The 20,032-nt window shown below is 43.9% G+C and overlaps 1 protein-coding gene across 1 annotated transcript in view; it reads right to left on the bottom strand.

Annotated features, from left to right (window-relative positions):
* Positions 1 to 18,186, bottom strand: part of kcnk10b (potassium channel, subfamily K, member 10b) — a 28,636-nt gene extending 10,450 nt beyond the window's left edge. Inside the window, exons 1-2 of the mRNA XM_063224017.1 lie at positions 17,967 to 18,186; positions 11,128 to 11,546 (exon numbers count right to left, since the gene is read on the bottom strand). Of these exons, the coding sequence (XP_063080087.1) occupies positions 11,128 to 11,546; positions 17,967 to 18,021 (474 nt within the window). The 5' untranslated portion in view covers positions 18,022 to 18,186. The remainder of the gene's footprint in view (positions 1 to 11,127; positions 11,547 to 17,966) is intronic.
* Positions 18,187 to 20,032: the final 1,846 nt, after the last annotated feature.

Below are 20,032 nucleotides of genomic sequence, written 5' to 3'. Positions count from 1 at the left end.
TGTCATAGAGCAGTAAGTAATAGAACACAACAGCTCTGATCAGGGAAGCCGACAGGGGGGGAAAGGGGTCAGTTGTCCCATGGCCCATGGAGGAAGAGGGCCCAGAATTGGCTTCTCATTGCAATGTATTGGTTGGGGGGGGGGGCTTTCAGATGACTTTGTCCCGGGTCCGGCCAAAGCTGTCAGTGACCCTGACTCTGGATGTTAATACAGTAAGGCTGAACCCCAATATATAACAGCATAACTCGACATCATGAGTACACCTCTAGACTGAGATTGATAAATTATTTTCTTAGTCAGAGAATGAGCGCACATCAATGACACAGCTGCTGGACCAAACTGAAGATAACTGAAAGGAAAAGATAATGAACCTTTTAGCTTTTCCTGAAAGGATTTCCTTATCCCTTTCTGAGGATACTACTCTCACTATTCTGTGAATATCTTTGAACCTGCTATGACAACTGTTATGGAGTACAAACAGCAAAATCACTATGTATGTAAGTGGGTAAAAAGCTTGTTGCTGAGGCAAAACCTGTTCAAAGAAGTGATACTTCAATTTCTCTGCGTGCATATTCTGTAAACTACAGCACAAGTGAATTGCTATGGGATAGACCCAGCTGCATTTTGTTCTGTGCTGTCTTCACACCTAACAGCCAGATCTCAGGATGTGCCTCTGCCGCCTCACCTCTACCTTGGAAAAAAAGATGCTTGGGCTATTTTTAGCACCACGCCACTCTGTCTCGACAACTATGCAGAAATCATGCCCTAAAGGCCGACACGTTTTCACAGCTAGCCTACTACCGCATCCCAAAATAACAGTGGTTTTAACACCTGTGTGTCACACATAGGAAAGTATATTACACCCGATATTGCCATTGCCCAACTTCTCATTTCCGTCTCTGATACTGGAATTCAATTCATTTTCATCTTTTTTTCTACTGTATGTTGTAGACATATGTATGTTGAACTGGCTAACTGTTTCATCTCACTGATATGGCCTATAGTGCACAGTGTGGATAAACTACTGCCTGATCGCCCATCGAACCATCGTCTTTCAAATCTCTTCGAGACTTGGTCTGACCAGGACCATAACAGTTAACAATTCCCAAATGGGTTTGCTACTAGTTGACTGGGGTTCGACAAAGAGGGTGGAGTTCCCGTTTTTTTGGGAGATCAGAAATGATATTTGCATTGCTCTTGGCCTGACTAGATGCAACGCAGAAGGTGTTGCATCAATAGGAGGGCATGACCTGGCCAGATAAACTACACTGTACACTGGAAATAACAGGCAGTCTGTTCCATTCTATTTTGATTTTATTACATCCATAAACTGAATTCCTTGAAGTGATGGACTACACACACACGCACAAAAAACCCACTGAGCACGTGTGATAGTTCAACAAAAAAGAAAACAGCTTTGAATGAATCAGCTGTGGAAGTAGAACCAGCTCCCCCCCAAAAAACACAACCGTAATCTTGTCAGGATCCTCCTCGATTTGTAGCCAAAGTGCAACGCTGGTCTGGACATCTGGCATAGCAGGTATTTCCCGGTGGGCCCTGGACCCTTGTGGGCCCCTATTTTCAGAAATGTAAAAAAACATGTGCAAGGCCCACCGGTGAGACAGTTCTGTACCGCTAATTTGAGGGGTCCCTTTAAGCCAAAAAAGCCCGGGCCCTATATCTCTCCCAGTCCAGCCCTGCCAAAGTGGCTGCGGTGCATGGAGCGTGCTCTTGGCAGTGAGCCAGCCCCAACAGCAGCGTTGTAAATTTAATTTCGACATATGCCAAGGTATTTCAGTAAGCCCACGCATAACCCTTACTTCCCACAAGTTCCTCTTTTCTCAGAAAACACTCTACCTAGGCTGTCAAGACAACACAGACCTCTCTCTCCTCCCCCACTACGCCCCAGTGCCCTCGCCATTCCAGCTCTCACCCCTCTTGCTCGCCTTATAAAATATTAAGTGAATGCACTCTGAGAGGTGGAGGAGGTGGAGGTGGTGGAGGGGGCAGCGGCGTCCAAAGGCAGTGGAGCATCTGCTTGTTCTGATTACCACGGCCTCCCACTGCACTCCTCCACATAGCCCATACCTAGCCTCCTCATAAGCTGCAGCACAACACGCCGAGTCGACACGAAACAAAATAAACCTGACTACAAAACATTGTAATTGTAAGCCAATTAAGACGAACGCTGCATGGCTTTCCCCCCCTGCTGTAAATTAAATGGTAAGCTGTTGCATCATAACAAACCTCGTTAGAGGACAACGATGACAAAGAGGACAATGACTCTCTCTGACAATGCTCTCCCTGCACTGCCCACTGATGACAACAAGCTGCAAGCTGGTTGAGTTGCTATTCCTGTTGTCAGAAGCTACATATTATTACACAGTAAAAATGCAGTGTTATTTCAACACCTTACAGAATACTCTGGGACCAAATACACTCTAGAGCAGTGTTTCCCAACCTTTTTTGTCTTGTGTACCCCCTATACATTTCCGTTGTGCCATGAGTACCCCCCAACTCAAGTTCTATATCGCTTTCTCTATCCCAATGTAACTAAATACCATACATTTGTTACAATTACATTTTTCCAAGTACCCCCTGCAGTGTGCTCGCGTACCCCTAGTGGTACACATACCCCTGGTTGGGAAACACTGCTCTAGAGTAATTCTCAACAGGGACTACAGCCCCCCAAGGGCGTTAGGGAGCCCTCGGGGGGCGTTGAGAGATAAGAGGGAGAAATGGGGGGACAATAGTTTTATTTTAATTTTTAATACTAAGGGGGGTGTTGGAAGACTTGCAATGAGGTAAAGGGGATGTTGGGAGGCTTATGATGAGGACAAGGGGGCATTTGTTTTAAAAAAGGGTTGAGACCACTGCTCTGGAAGATGTTAATTCAACTTACTAAGTGTTGAATTAACACTGCAAAATTTATCGTGTATTCCTCATGATGACCTCTCCTGTTTGATTTCTAAACACCACATGACATAAGATGACACTATATCACATTTCATTGAATGAGTCACACTAAACCGCTGCTTTCAACCAGAGCCTCAGAGGTTACAGCGTGGCACTCCATTCCATTCCACTGCATTCCATTCCTTGTTTCCCTCACCCTTTGTACCACCTCTTAGACTGTGAAAGTTAAGGCGTCTGTGATCGAAATGAATAAATAAATGTGTAAATGTGATTTGTAGTATATGATGTACTGTACACTTGACATCTTCATTTCCTTCAGGATCGATATCGCACTTATTCTTTTTTTACTCAGCATACTTTATTACAAAGACTGCACTTAATTGTGATGAGATCAGAAAGCCTTGAAATATCTGGAAATATTACTGCATTTTCTCTACTCTTCTCTCTATGCTACTCCCCTCTCCTCTCCTCTACGATGCTAAGCACATTGACTCTAAAGGCACCCTTTTTGGGATCAGAAATGTACCTTGACTTCCACTCCAGCAAAGCTATAGATTCATTTTCATGCATTCTTTAATTATTTGCCAACAAGACTGCAGTGCCCTGACGCACAGACTCTAAAGACCCCTATTTGTTGCCATCAGAAATGTACCTTGACTTCCACTCTCTCCAGCAATGCTGCTGCATTTTCATGTGTATTCATAGTTTAATTGTTTGTCAACAACTCTGCAGTGGCTGCATGGCTCCCCATGTGGGTTTGCAAAGGGCTCTACTCTACTCTGCTCTGCTCTCCAGCAGCATCAACTCACCATGAGGACCTAAGCAGGTACTGCTGCACACACACGCACGCACATGTCGGCACGCACGCACGCATGCACGCCACCATCCATGCGCGCGCGCACACACACACACACACACACAGCCACACACGCACACACACACACCATCAGGTAACAACACTAATGTACACACCCTGCAACAGCTGAGGCTTCCTACACACACACACACACACACACACACACACACACACACACACACACACACACACACACACACACACACACACACACACACACACACACACACACACACACACACACACACACACACACACACCTCCTGGTCCTCCTCCCTCCACAGATGTGTGCCCTCCCTCCAGCCTGTCCCCACACGTGAGTCAGGTGCATGACAGAGTTGACAGTCGTGCGGGTGACGGTCGCTTCTGATGCAGCCCTCCTGCACGTCACCTCTCCACACAGGTCTACACGAGGGCAGCCACATGGAGCGGAGAGAGCAAAGACCATGCCTTTCACAACAACACTACAGCACCATGTCACCTCGCCACACAGACTACACAAACCCAGCCAGATGCAGCAAAGAGCAAAGACCATGCCTTTCACAATAACAACAACAACAACAACAACAACAACAACAACAACAACAACAACAACAACAACAACAACAACAACAACAACAACAACAACAACAACAACGCTATAGCACCACGTCATCTCTCCACACAGAGCTACTGGTGCACAGCCGCATACAGCAGAGAGCAGACACCATGACTGTCACAACAACATTACCGAATCATGGAACCTCTCTACACAGGTCTACACGAGGGCAGCCAGCCAGATACAGAAAAGAGCAGATACCATGCCTTTCACAGCAACAACAGCAACAGCAACAGCAACAGCAACAGCAACAGCAACAACAACAACAACAGCAACAGCAACAGCAACAGCAACAACAACAACAACAACAACAGCACCATGTTACTAGCCAGGCCGTGCCCTCCTAGTGACGCAACAGCTTCAGCGTTGCTACCAGTCAGGTCAAGAGCAATGCTGCTACTTTCTGAGTTCCCACAAATACGGGAACTCGTCCCACTTTGTTGGGAAGCAAACAGTCATTAGGAAACCAAGGGAGGCCATTTGAGAAATGCCGTTTGGGAAATGTTAATTGTTATGCTCTCTTTTGAAGAGATTTGAAAGTCGATGATAATCAGGCTACCATGTTACCTCTCCACAGTCCACACAGAGCTACACGAGCACAGCCAAATACAGCAGAGAGCAGAGACCATGCCTGTCAAAACAACAACACTACACCTGTCAGTGGCCCTGCTACAGCACCCCATTACCATTACCTTCACATAGGGCTACATATGCACAGCTGCATGGAATGAAGCAGGACGCTGTTTCTTGACAGTGTCGTTGCTAATTAGTTAGAAACTTAGTAAGTTGCCAATGGCAAATTGCATTGCAACCAAGTAAGTCGCTAACTTAGTTAGCAATGACACTGTCAAGAAACGGGGTCCAAAGAGCATCGCAACGACAACAACAACAACAACAACAATAGCAACAACAACATCACCACCACACCATCTCTCAGAGACCAGAGAGCATGGAGAGCTTGCCCTTCAAAACAGCAACAACAGTGCAGATAGGTGCAACTGAGAGACAAAGCATTGATTATGATTCTATTTCATTCTTGAAAGTTGGCCTCCAAAAGGTAATCGGCACCTGTGGTTGGAGGCATGAAAACATCACTAGAATATTAACGCCACACTACACTGCAATGCACTACAGCAGCTAGACTAGTATTTCTCAACGGGGGCAGTACAGCCCTCCAGGGGGCGTTGGGGAGCCCTAGGGGGGCATTGAGAAGGATGCAGTTGAGTGGCGGCAGTGCTTAGTTGTCATTGGTGGCATTAGTCCATTACATTTTTTTAATACAACGGGGGACTTGGTAGGGCTATGATGGGGCCGAAGCGAAGGGGCGTTGGGAGGCTTATGACGAGGTCAAGGTGGCGTTTGTTCAAAAAAAAAAAAAGTTGAGAACCACTGATCTAGACGAACACATGCGAGAGAGCAGCATGGGTCAGAGGAGCTCTCAATTCGTAGCGGGAGATCGTGGTGCAGGTGCTATTGGGGTGCCTGTTTAGAGCCCCACGCGCTCTGCCTGACCCCATGAAGTGTCCTTGAGCAAGATCAACAACAACACAACTACAGCTGCAACACACACAAAGCACATGGAGAGCAGCATGGAGTAGAGAATTTGGCCTTTCACACACTACAACATCAACACCACACTGGTTCTCAGAATCACCTATCTCATTTGCACCACTACAATATGACAACCTCCAAGTGTTGTTCCTTGTTGACAGTTCCCCTGACATGTTCACAGATGGCATTGCCACATTGATAAATGACTACATTAGTCGAGAAAGTCTGCTTGTGTTTTTTGCGTGTGCAACCAGTGTAATGGACAAACATATGGCCCTGATTGATCAATCCCAAGTGGATTCATTTCCTTACCCAGTGAATATTGAGGGCTACACATAATAGCTCAGTAAGATCACATTTCCCAAGTACTAAAGGGAACTATTTCTATAACAGAGATGAAGGTGTGTTGCATTGGTTTTAATAGACTATAGCCTTAAGCCGTCTCACTGTGTGACTGGCAGGCATACCGTATAGTAGATCAACATCACCAACATGAAGTATGAACATGTCAGAAGGCGATCAATTTCAATGCCATTGATGCAAAAGCAATTTACCAGAGACAATTTACAGTGGCACATGCATGATTTTTTTTTTGCAGAGTATTTTAAGTCGATGGACTTCAGGCTGACTGGCTTGATATAAGCAGCTGAGAAGACACTTCTCAGATATAATGAGACTAGGGCCATCTCTGTGAAAATGGATTTTATTTGCCTTCCCACGTTCAAATCGATCTGTTTTTCTCTTACCGCTAAGCAAGCGTTGTGATTTAATTCTTGCATCGGTATTGGCGTACAAGTTGTATTGCAATTACACCAACACTCTCTGTCATTGACCATTACTAGCTGCGGGATCTTGCTACATGAAATCCATTGGCTATCATCGAGCTGTATTCCTGTGGGTACACTTTGAAAATAACAGCCGCTGGGCTTGTTGTTTGAAATGACTGTCTGGGTTATAACTATTCTGAACTTTTGAAATTGAAATACTGATGTTGTTTGGCGATGTTGTCCTCCAAGGCACACTGAGGGTGGCTCGCACACTGAAAAGGAAGACACAAGGTCTTCAAAAAGAGTCTTCAATACGAGTAAGAGCAAGAACAGAATAGATGTTTTTCCCTTTTCCGCTTTTCCCTCTGTGCTCACAATGTTGTCCTGATTTCTCCACTGCATCGGGTAGACACAGTGACATTCAGACAACTTTGCCCAAAAAAACATCACTACTTCAAAAAACAAAACAAAACAAAACAAAACCAAATGGAGTTTGCTGCATGCAAGCGAGTCAGTCAGACAGACAGACAGACAGACAGACAAAAGCCCTATAATTGAATTATTTCGACCCAGTCTGAGTCACCCTGGCTTTGGCTGTCAGAGCCAGGTATACACACGCGGGTGGGCAGTGCAGAGCAGAGCCAATAGCTTGGTATAGTTAGTACATGTTCTCAGCGCGCTGGCACCGCATCCAAAGTCACCCACACTTTAGTCTGCCGCCATCGAATCTGCCACCGCCAGCAGTGGCAGCCAGGGCCGGATTAAGATGGCCCGACGCCCCTAGGCTACAGGTTGCTGAGGAGCCCCCCCCTCCTGAAGGCAAATTTTGCCACAAATGTACATAGATAAGTGTCATAATTACAAGGTAGGAATAAGGATAACAGGTCTACCGACTGTACTCGACATGACAGATTCATTTCCCAGTATTGCATCTTGTTACAATTCTGCCATTTTTTTTCACATTTGGCCAATCAGGGGCCCCTGGCAGATGGGGGGCCCTCCGCGAGGCTGCAACCATATCTAGCCTGTGCATTTGTCCGGCCCTGCTAGCAACAGTCCTGAAAAACACAGTGTCTGGCGAGGGCCAAGTATGACTCGCCTCGCGCTGGCCCTCTGCCCAGTGTAGAGAGAGATAGCAACATGACAGCATGACAAAACACTAATACACAGAATATGAGACACCTTGTAAAGCAGCTGGGATTATGTAGGACACAGAAAGATTTTCAAAACAGAGCTTTGTATACATCACATCTACATGCATGCATGTACACGCGTACCGTACACACACATGCACGCACGTACGCACGCACAAACACACGCACACACGCACGCACGCACGCACACACGCATCCACGCACAGACACACACACATCTAATTAAACCAGCAATTTCTTATCAACTCAACAAGCTTTCAGATTTGAACACGAGCCAGTTGATAGAAAAAGCCAAAGCTTCCAGTCAACAAACTCACGCGGCAGGTCTTTTGAAATACATGTAAGGACATTTTCAATGTTTCATAATGGTGTGCTACACATATCCACTTACACAACAACATTTAGTGTTTTTCAGTGGTAACAGCTTACCATGAGTTATGTCATACACTAAAAGACTGCAAATAGATTCAGTATCAGTGGGTCGTTCCATCTGAAAGCTTGACCCAGAGTCCATACTGAGTGGGAGATTCAGAGGAACATGAGGAACATGCAATGAATAATTGGTTCCCTGAGGAGGTCTGTGAGGCACATCACACTAAAGACATTTTCTCAACATCCTCAGAGAGAAACCACGCTTATTGATTTCCAAAAAAAAAACCCCCTTCAATCTGTGTGGACGAAGCTGTGAAGGCTTTGAGCAGCGAGCGAGTAAGATGTGCGCTTGGTGGCCAAGGGGGAACAGCCAACGAGAGACGGAGATATTTGGTGTTTTCTTCACCATTAGAATAGCTGTCGATAACAAAACCATGAAAACTGGAGCAAACAAGTTCCCTCCGGATGCTATACTGCTGACAAGCTGAGGAGAAAAGCAATAGAATAGCTTTTTTTTTTTTAGTGTTACAGCTCCAGGTGACGCTACTGTTGCATATGCCAGCATTTCCCATCAAACAACACATGTAGGCTTTCCTTCCCATTGACGCTCTACACTACAGTTTACAGTAGGCCTATATTTTCTAGCCACTGACAGCTTTGGCCAGGCCCAGGACAAAGTCATCTCAAAGGTCCCCACACTCAATAACCAACAATGTAATGGGGATCCGATACTGGGCCCCTCCTTTCCCTGGGCCCGGGACAACTGACTCGTTTGTCCCCTTCTGTTGGCTTTCCATGAGTAAGGCTTGCATACATGACAGACGGTCAAAAGGGATATGCAGTGGAACGCTCCATGTCCATCTGGTTCCTGAACTTTATAGATCCCAAGACGCCCATCGGTAAAACGTGGCAATCATCAGCCAGCCAACCCAGCCCACTGCTGCGAAAGAACTTTCCTGCAGAAAGCGACTCCTCAAAGCACTGACTCCATCCAAAGTCACACTCTCACACAGTGACACTGATGGATGTCACCGCAGCGGGACACCATAATGTTCTGCTTTCATTATGAATCAGCATTAAGAAGTCATTAATGTCAACTGTGGCGGCAGTGGGAAAAAAGAGACATGAGAGTCAAAGAAAGGGAGATCAAAGAAATAAAACGCACAAGGGAAGAGTGTAAAATGTTCCTATTCGACACGCACATTCTTCTCATTTGTTATTTTTAGAGTCTTTGGTGGGTAATAGAACTGCCCTTGCTGAACCAGTAATACAACTGCCTTTATTGCGTGTGACGTGCGATTGTAACAAGTGCCAAAGAGGAAGTCAATACAAGATGGAAGTGACTTTGTCACGAAACACGTCTTCCTCTCTGACTAATTCTGTGCAGTGCAGTGGCCTCTGCAGGCTACTACTCAATCACCATTCAGGACTGTGTTTCTTGACAGCGTCGTTGCAACTCACTTGGTTGCAATGCAATTTCCCATTGGGAGCCAAGTAAGTTGCTAACTGGGTAACAACGATGCTTTCGAGAAATGGGGTCTGATGTTGCTCCATTCAAAATAAACACAACTGGATGATGATGATGAGGAGGAGGATGATGGTGGTGATGATGATGATGATTCACTGTAAAAGAGGGATACACTTCAATGTTTTCCTGGCCATTTAAAAAAAATGTCATTGTCAGTGACTCATCAATGACCTCCACTGACATTGATGACTCGCTGCTGAGTGCGGACTGATGGAACGGCCGGGGAGAGTGACACTTGACATTTCCTGATCAGTCGGAGTTGAGGGTCCCTCACATGGTCTCGCAGCCCCACAGTGTCCTGCGTCAGCGGGACGGCTAATATAATAGACAGCTGCTAGACGGGGGGTCGGGCTCTAACTGAGACCTCAGGACCCAGGGCCACAGCTGGACAATTAGTTCCACAGACAACCAGCCTCACACGTGTGTCACAAAGAAAAAACACCTCCAGCGATTCCTTTCAGTCTGGATCACTGTCAGTCATTGACAGTATGAGTTTAGAACATGCATTCATGTGCAGGACAAGTGTTTTATAATGGAAAGAAAATCATGCATGGTATAGGCCAATGTGTTATGTTTGGGTGGAATCTTCGTCATTTGTAAGTCGGCTGCTTGTTTAGTATGACTTGCTAATTACACACCAATGTACACACCCAAGCTCAGGAAATTACTTTTTTGGCAGAAACCAAAGATTATATGATTATGCTTTTTATTATTTAACTATGTTATGAAACTGCAAAATTAGGGCGATATAATGATATGTGGACATGCTGTATGAAGCTTGACCATTAATTTTCACACCTACGCACATGTGCCCTGTGCCTACCTTGATCAGATCCTAACACCTAATCCCACATTGCTCCAGGGATTGTAACCAATACCAGTACTGGTACACTAATTACTGTAAACTGCTTTGGATTAACCAATCAGCTTCAGTAAGTGTAATGTAATGCAATGTAATACAGTCAGGGCTGGATTATCCATAAGGGCCAGTGGCACAGTGCCCAGGGGCACCAACCATATACCAGCTAGGGGGCACCAATACAGACCTAACATATGAAGAGTTCAGATGCAAAACCCCCTAAGTGCCTTTTCAAAAAATAATCTTAATTCATTTTTATTTAATACAAAGCTATCAAAATTGCATATTTTTACATTTTATTTATGTAATATAACTATTTATATGTATTATCAAGTACATGACTGTAAACCAAACTTCTAAAAATATAGTGCAGGTCTTCAGAAATGGAGTTATGGGGTTTTGCATCTGAACTCTTCATATATTGTTCATAAAGGGGGCACCTATGAGGTATTATTGCCCAGGGGCAGCACAGCACCTTAATGCGGTCCTGAATACAGTACTGTATGTATGCACTTCCGGTTCCTACCTTGATCAGGTCCTCCAGCTCGGCCGGGGAGACGCAGGAGTGGTTGAGCAGGAACATGGCCTTCTTGAGCGTGATGCTGTCCTTCTGGTCGGTCTCAAAGGGCCTCTCCAGGGCCTGGAAGACCAGCCCGCCGCCGATGAGGTACACCAGCACCACCACGAACACGCCCACCACCGTCTTCCACTTCATGACCGAGTAGTGCAGTGCCGCACCGTCCACGCTTGTGGCGTCTAGGCTAGCCACCACGCTGGCCGAGCGCGAGGAGATGGACAGCCGCGGCAGGGGGCAGTGGCTGCCGAACTTCAGGTCGCTGCAGCCCATGGGGTTCTGCATGGCCGACACGCTGGCGTGGACCAGGGAGGACTGCACCGCGCCCGGGTCGTCCTTCTTGGCAGACACCATGTTGGTTTGGACGGCCACTGATTTGGGGGGAGAACATGGAGACAGACGGTCAGACAGAAAAGAAGGAAGCATTCATTAGTTGACTAGGCTAGACTATGGTGGAGCTGAGGCACCGTGTTGGTTTGGAGCGCAAGTAACTGCGGAGGAGAACAGACAGTTAAACAGACAGATAGACTGATAGACAGACAAACGGGCAGATGGATGGACGCATGGAGAGACAGACAGACAGACAGACAGACAAGAAGCCCATCTTAGTTAACCTGTCTGAACTTGATGACTTGATGACTGAACAAGGTCAATTTGGAGTGCTACAGGAAAAAGTGAACAGAACAAAAAAGGTAAGTGCACTGGTTCAGAAGAGGGAATAGGGCAGGGGAGGGGTGAGGAGGGAGAGAAAGAGAAAGGCAGAGAGTGAGGGAGGGAGAGGGGGTTAGAGAGAATGACAGAGAGAGAGAGAGAGCAAGAGAGAGCAAGAGAGAGTAGAGTGTGTGTGTGTGTGTGTGTGTGTGTGTGTGTGTGTGTGTGTGTGTGTGTGTGTGTGTGTGTGTGTGTGTGTGTGTGTGTGTGTGTGTGTGTGTGTGTGTGTGTGTGTGTGTGCATTTGCATGTGTTTGTATTTGTGTGTGTGTGTGTGTGTGTGTTTGTGTGTGCATGCGTGAGAGAGGGGGAGAAGACAAAAAAAGACAGAAAAAGACAGCGATAATAAAGAGAAAAAAGAGAATGAAAAGAGATGAAAGAGAGTGAGTGAGAGTGAGAAGGGGCAGTGATAATGTAGCAGCAGCATGTCTCGTGTTGTCCTCAGGCCACAACTGAATGGAGTTCGCCATTAGTGGGCCGGCCCCTGCACAGCCATAAGCAAACAGCTACACACAGGGCTGGACTGGGGGAGAAATAGGGCCCAGGCACTTTTGGCTTAACCCTTTAATGCATAAGCCATTGGACTCACACTAACGCATAACATGGGTCTAAATAGACCCGCATTCATTTCCAATGTAATTCTGAGCATTAATCATGTATTCTCTCACACAACTTCTAAAACCAATACATTTTATCCCATAATTCTTCTAAAAGTAATTACATATGTGGTCCTTAATTCAAAAAAGTATTTTTTAAAATGTTCTTATATTTTTATTTTACAAATAAACATGAATTTGGAATTAAATCACTAATTTCTAGACGGGGACCGAAAATGGCCCGCATTCATTTCTAATGGAAGTCTACATCTTTCACTATAATAACTTCCACAATTAATGTATTTTAATAGCTAATGGATTAAAAGTTGTGATTTAGACTGTTTTTAATGCACAAAATGGGTGTTATTTTTTGTATCTTAAATAAATAAACACACAAATAATTTCCCCCATTATTGCAGACATAGCCTAAGTCTGAAGTGTTTCACGTTAGGAACTAAAATATATTTAAAAGTATTCCAGTCAGGAACAAATAAACTGTTTTTGACCACTGTTGACCACTGCTGACCTATTGGATTTAAGCATTCCAAGTCATGCATATTTGTGTAATAAGAGACGGTGTGATCGGAGGAGCCCAATAGCCTATATCAGGGTATAATTAATGTGCATAATTATTAGGCAACTTTGCTTTCCTATGGGAAAATATGCCACAAAAGACATCTAACAAACTCCAAAAATACTATAAACAATTTTGATGTCTTCCAGAGGGGTGTGGCTATCTTGAAATATTGGTCACATCCGTCTAAAGCACTGTTACAAAGCCATCAGTGTCACATGACATGAGCTCACAAAGTCACTACCAGATTTAGAAGAATTGAAGATGAACTACCACCAAAGTATTACCTGCAGTGCTGTTATATTCCAGAACTGAAACCTACATTGAGTGTCCACAAGAACATTGTATTCAGCACTCAGAGACATGGCCAAGGTAAAACAGGCTGAAACCTGAAGACCACTCAACAAGAAACTTAAGTCAAGACTGGGTCAAGAAATGTCTTTAGACAGTTTTTTTCAGTGGTTTTATGAACTAGTGAAGGTGACTGTTAATGGACCAGGTAGATGAGTCTATGGCTAGATCAGCAATGTGCACACTTACATGAGTTTCTGAGTTCCACTCAAATGCCAGCAAAGTACAGCATAAATACCATGGTCTTCAAAAGATGCAAATGTCTTCCTCTCATTGATCCAGCCATGGGCTCATCCACCCTGTCTGTCAAGAGTCACTTTCCCAAGTCCATATAGGCCTACCTTTGAAAACTCTGTCTCCAGGTATTTTTGACCCAGTCTTGACTTAATTAACTTGTCTAGTGTCATCCCTTCTTACCTTGGCCATATCTCTGAGTGCTCAATGCCCTGTTCTTCTGGACACTTGGTGTAGGTTTCTGTTGTGTAATATTATAGGACTGCAGGGTAATACTTTTTTGTAGCTCCACCTTAAATTGTTCTCAATTTTTGGCTGTGACATTTCTTACACGACTGATGACTTTGTAATGATGTATTTCATAATTCTGTGGTAAAGTGACCAACGTCTTGCCAATTTCACGACAGCCACATCCCTCTAAAAGACTTCAAAATTGTTAATCGACTTTTCAGAGTTTGTTAGATCTATATTGTGGCCCATTTTCCAAGAAGACAACAAAGTTGCCTAATAATTATGCACACCTGATATAAGGTGTTGGGCACCTTCGACCACAGCCCCATATGTTTATACAAATATGCATGGCCTGGAATGCTTAAATCCGATAGGTTTTCAAGTTCATATAGATTCCTGTTGGAAAATAAGCATAAAAAAGATAATATGGTCAAAAAACATGTTTGCCTAATAATTCTGTATATAAAAAATGAATGCGGATCATTTTTGACCCATGTGTGTAAATATCATATAATTGTATAAAAATATGTCTATTTCAAAGAATAACCATAAAGTATTTGAATTAAGTATTAATGTTGGGAGTTAATACTCCATAAATGACAAAAAGTTGATTTTTTAGTAAAAGAATCAAAATCCTGTCTCAATATGGCCAAGAGACATTAAGCTTGTGATGAAATTACATAGGAAATGAATGCGGGTCTATTTAGACCCATGTGTCTAAATATCATATAGTTATATAAAATGACTTCTATATCAAAGAATAACCATCAAGAATTTAAAATAAGTATTGATGTTGGGAGTTAATACTCCATAAATGATAAAAAGTTGGACTTTTAGTAAAATAATCAAAATCCTTTTTCAATATGGCTAAGAGACATTAAGCTTGTGATGAAATTACATAGGAAATGAATGCGGGTCTATTTAGACCCATGTGTCTAAATATCATATAGTTATATAAAATGACTTCTATATCAAAGAATAACCATCAAGTATTTAAAATAAGTATTGATGTTGGTAGTTAATACTCCATAAATGATAAAAAGTTGGACTTTTAGTAAAAGAATCAAAATCCTTTTTCAATATGGCTAAGAGACATTAAGCTTGTGATGAAATTACATAGGAAATGAATGCGGGTCTATTTAGACCCATGTTATGCGTTAAAGGGGTAGTAACCAAAAAAGTGTTTTCACGCAAAAAGTTATGATGCATAAAAATAAATTAAGTCATCTAAGGGACAAAAACAAGTCAATTGAGGAATTCATGGAGTGCTGAGTAATAAAATTGTATTCTTACAAAGATATAGAAATTTTAAACTCAGCCGGGTCTATTTAGACCCATGTTATGCGTTAAAGGGTTAAAGGGCCCCCTCATAATCAGCAGCACAGAACATTTTTTTTTTTTTTACATTTCTGAAAATAGGGGCCCATGAAGGTGCGTGGGCCCCTATCAGGAAATACCCGCTGTGCCAGATGGCCTGTCCAGCCATGGTTACACACTGCCAACCTCTGAACAGCACATAACAGCAGATCCACTACTACTACTACTCCCATATGAAGACAGAGAAGATGAGTTTATATGTGGGCATTCTTTGGCATGCTAAAAGCCATGTATAGGCCCTGTTTTCTATAGGGGTCCTGTGCCGTTTGCCACAGGGCATTTCTTCAATCAGCTCTGCTGAAGTGGTGCATTCAATCACCCCACAGAGGGCATTTGGTATTTTATGACCCACTCTTGTGAGGATTAGTGGTTTGACGTGTCAGAGAAGGAGAAAGAGTCAATTTGTTTTACGGCTTTGAAAACGGCTCCATAATACAAAAAACAAATAGTCAGGTGCAGCAGTGATACTTGATGTAAGATATAATACCAGTAAAGATAATTCATGAAGAATTATAATTGATTTTGTTTGCTTGAATGTTGCTGTTTATGTAGCCTACAATCAAATGTGTTGTTACATTTGTCTAACAACCCTAATTCAACAGAAGGAAGATAAATTGTGCATTGTACGACTTGCATTATACATGTAGGCCATATATATGTTAAGGTCAACAAAACCATTTAAATGCATTAAGTAGAGCTCACAATGGCTAAATATACAGAACATCTGGTATCTTTCCATGTGCTTTACATTTGGCCAATAACAAACATTTCCTGCGCCTTACTAAAACAGAGCGTTAATGAATGCAGCATAAAATCACAGCTTTGAACGCAGTAAAAAGCACAGCCCTTCAGTTTCCAATCCCATCTCCTTTCCATGGGGTTGCGTCCAATAGGATCATTGATTTCCTAATGGGCCGGCATGGCTGATAATAAAATTTTAGAGTGTATGAGGGCAGGATGAACCGCGGGTCATGGACACAGTCAAGGATGCATCCATACTTAGACATGCAGCCTAAACCCACACGGCAAGGCACGGCACAACACTGCACTCCATAGCAGCCAACACCTACCCAACATCACCCCCCTCTCCACATGAGGGAAGGGGGGGAGCCAACCGTAACCCTCAAGCCGGCCCCCTTTGTGGAGAGACGAGGGAAGGGGGAGGGGCCAGAGGGAGACGGCGCTCGAGCCATACAATGATGTAATCCACCTTCTGTCTGTCTGTCTGTCTATTGGCCCTGTGCTTGACATGTGGAAGAAGAAGGAAGGGAGGATGTCCCCGGCCTGCCCTCCTATAGCCTAAATATCCCCAAATGTTCCATATCAGCCTGCATGGCCTGACCCACCCCCTTTGTGTCAACATCCTCAGATGTGACAGTGGTCTCTCCACATCTATTGGACGCTCATTTACAGTGAGTGTACTATGGATATCCAAATATTTGAAACCAATTCAGTTGCTTAACTTCCATTGTCAAGATCAAATGTGCCAATGTCCCCAAATATATGCTCTGAGAGAAGCCCAAATGGTTAGTATAGTGTACAGTACTCATGTGCGAAATACATGAGTGAAATAAACACAAATGTGTCCAAACCAAATTGAGTTGCTTGGAGGTTGCATGTGGCGGACCATCGGGGGACTGAGAGATTATTTAAAAAAAAAAGATAAAACTGCTGGAATGCGACCCAACTGTTAATCACTAATCTCGACCGACTGCACTTGGTGACTCACGGATGCCAGTAAAAGACCAAGCTATACTGTCCACCCACTTCCAGTAGGCTCTACAAAAGACATGAATACATTCAAACAGAGCTGGAGGCAGCTTAACATCTCACCAGTGATGAAGTCATTGTTAAGGCCAATATGCCTGAATCCTCAGGACCTCTTTTAGAATAGGAAAATAAATAGATCTGTGTTTGGAGTAAATCAAATCAAATAAACACAACAGATTGGAATGAAGTAAATCCTATAACAATATCCGAGCCTATACAAGTGTTCTTACTTGTAACATTAATTTCAATTGCAAACAACTCATATCACCTCTCAAGAGAATAGTGGGAAGGAGTGGGGTGGATGGACATGCAGACATGAGTGTGATTTTGGTTGTATGGTTGTGTTGGTGCTGATGGCAACTTTTGTTGAGTTGATGATGGTGGTGGTTTTGAAGGGTAGGATGGGGATGGTGGTGGTGATGATGATGATGATGATGCTGATGATGATGCTCAAGATGGGACAGTTTTGGAAATATTTCTGAGAATTCAATTGCACACTTTATCTAAAAAATGTATTTTAAATTATATATTTGCCTTTTGGATGATATATTGGAAAGCCTTTTACAGCAAATAACGGAATTTACGCGCTATGGTTACACATCACCACAACCTGATCAAACCCAGGCAGCAGCGCGCGCTGAAGACCTCACGCCACTTCCCGGCATCTATAATTTAATTCACCAAGAACACTCGCGATTTCCGACACATTGCTACACCGAAAGTCATTCATAGTCATGTTATGACTTAGAAGAAATCAAGAAACAATAGCCTAATTTAGAAGAAAAAGGGAGAAAGGGACGTGGTAAGATATTGGATACCGGCAAACCTGCCGGTGCGTATTGCCCAAGTCCATAGAAAGTAGTAGGCTAATAAAATAAATATAAAACATGCATTAACTTAAATGCAACCTTGAAAAAAAACACTTCTTCACTGAAATATTTCACAAACCTTGTTCGGGGTCCCAGTTTACCTGTTTCCTCGGATTGTCTATTGGAAATTTCATCGTGATTGTATGAAAAATGAGAGACAATAGAAATCCCTCTTTAAGTGGCGAGTGGAAGCGAAAGCATTAACAGGAATTTTCTTGGTTTGATCATCAACGCGCCTCTGTCACTTTTCTTAATTTTGTGGTCACTGGTTCAAAATAAAGCCGCGTAGTAAAAGGAGGTTCACATTGTCTGTGGTCGAGCATAATGGATGCAGGGCGCACGCCTAGACAAAGTGATGCGAATACGCGTGCACCGTGCTGTTGCTTAGTTTTATGTACCGCCCGACCCGACCCGCCTGATGTTCACGAACCACTCCTTCCTTGGCTCCTCTTACGAAACTGCAACCAGGAGCGACCAGGTTTGAGCAACCCACTACGACAATTGATTTAATATATGCCGAGAATTTTATCCAGACTTCCAACCCACCCCCACACGGCGCTTTCCTTTTCAGGCATCGCTCTTTGTGTAGGTTGCGCACGCACAAGACGATTTACTGAGAGTTTCCATTATTAGCATGATTAGTATGTATACAGATACCCTGATAGCAGGTGCTATGTGGGAGCTTTAAGCAAAATGAAATACACAATGGCAAACACTTACTGATGAGGTGCTGTCCTCTTCTCTGTTTGAAAGTCACTACACCCTACACCCCCACATGTCAAAGAAGGGGGTTGGCATATGGGTCTCGTGGGTATACCCCACTTAACCAGCCATTCCAGTGTGAGAGTACTGGAATTATGAATGATTTATCTTCAATGAAGGCTGCACATATCTCAGCAGGAGGAAAATGTAAAGCTGTGAGAAGCATTAACCAATAAGACTAAAATCAGCTTATTGCCAATTATCGCAAATTGTGAATATTTCAGGGAATTTATTTGAGATATTTGCAGAATTGTCAATCCGGCTTCAGAAAATAAAATTCTTCCCCTTTTGACCGCATCGAGGGTTCAAAATTTGGTCAGTCATACCTGCCTAAGGATTATGGTGCTCAGCTTGGTTCATTTGTTTACAAATATGTTCTCATTATTGTCAGACAAAAGTGGGAAATCTGGTTTGTCTAGGAGCAAGAAGGTAAAGAGCAAATAAATTACTGGGAGCATTAACAGTGTTTCGGACCTCTATCATTTACTCGGTCCAGGAGCAAACAGTTCTTTCAATCATTCACAACACCAGCTGATTCTCAATGTGACTTTACGTCATTCAGGACAACATAGCCAAGGAAATTAATTTAAGTGGGAAAAATGTACGTGGGAAATACCTTAGCCGGTTAGTCTCGGCACATTAGTCTAAAAGTGTGTGTGTGTGTGTGTGTGTGTGTGTGTGTGTGTGTGTGTGTGTGTGTGTGTGTGTGTGTGTGCAGAGCCGCTGGCAGCCGAGCCGCTGGCAGCCTTGGCCGGAACAAAATTATCTTTATGGGCCCCCCTCTCAATACACACAATGGAATACCCCCCCACCCCCCTGTCGGCTGGCCTGTGTGTGTGTGTGTGTGTGTGTGTGTGTGTGTGTGTGTGTGTGTGTGTGTGTGTGTGTGTGTATGTGTGTGTGTGTGCAGGGCAGCTGACCGCTATTGCCGAGACTTGGAGAAAGTCATGTGAAAGGGCCCCCCACCCAGTAATGAGGACTCTGTTTTGGGGCCCCTCTCTCCTTGGGCCCGGGGCAACAAACCCTGTACCCCACCACCCCGCCGGTCAGCTTCCGCGTGTGTGTGAGTGTCTGTGTCTGTGTCTGTGTGTGTGTGTGTGTGTGTGTGTGTGTGTGTGTGTGTGTGTGTGTGTGTGTGTGTGTGTGTGTGTGTGTGTGCGAGTGTGTGCTAGTGTGTGCGTGCATGCGTGCACATGTGTGTGTGTGTGTGTGTGTTTTTACACACACGCTTGCATGTGTATGCAAGATCTACGAAACTCTTTATATTTTATTTGACGCAATCCCTGATTTCTGTCTGTGTTTATGTGTTTATGTTTGTCTGGTATCCAGTCACCCAGCTCCCTGGGCATCTCACATGATCTCAGGGTTTCTCTCACTGCTTGA

The sequence above is a fragment of the Engraulis encrasicolus genome, chromosome 19 (genome assembly GCF_034702125.1).
Source record: "Engraulis encrasicolus isolate BLACKSEA-1 chromosome 19, IST_EnEncr_1.0, whole genome shotgun sequence".
NCBI classification, from domain to species: Eukaryota; Metazoa; Chordata; class Actinopteri; order Clupeiformes; family Engraulidae; genus Engraulis; species Engraulis encrasicolus.
This window is presented reverse-complemented; position numbering and strand designations above follow the sequence as displayed.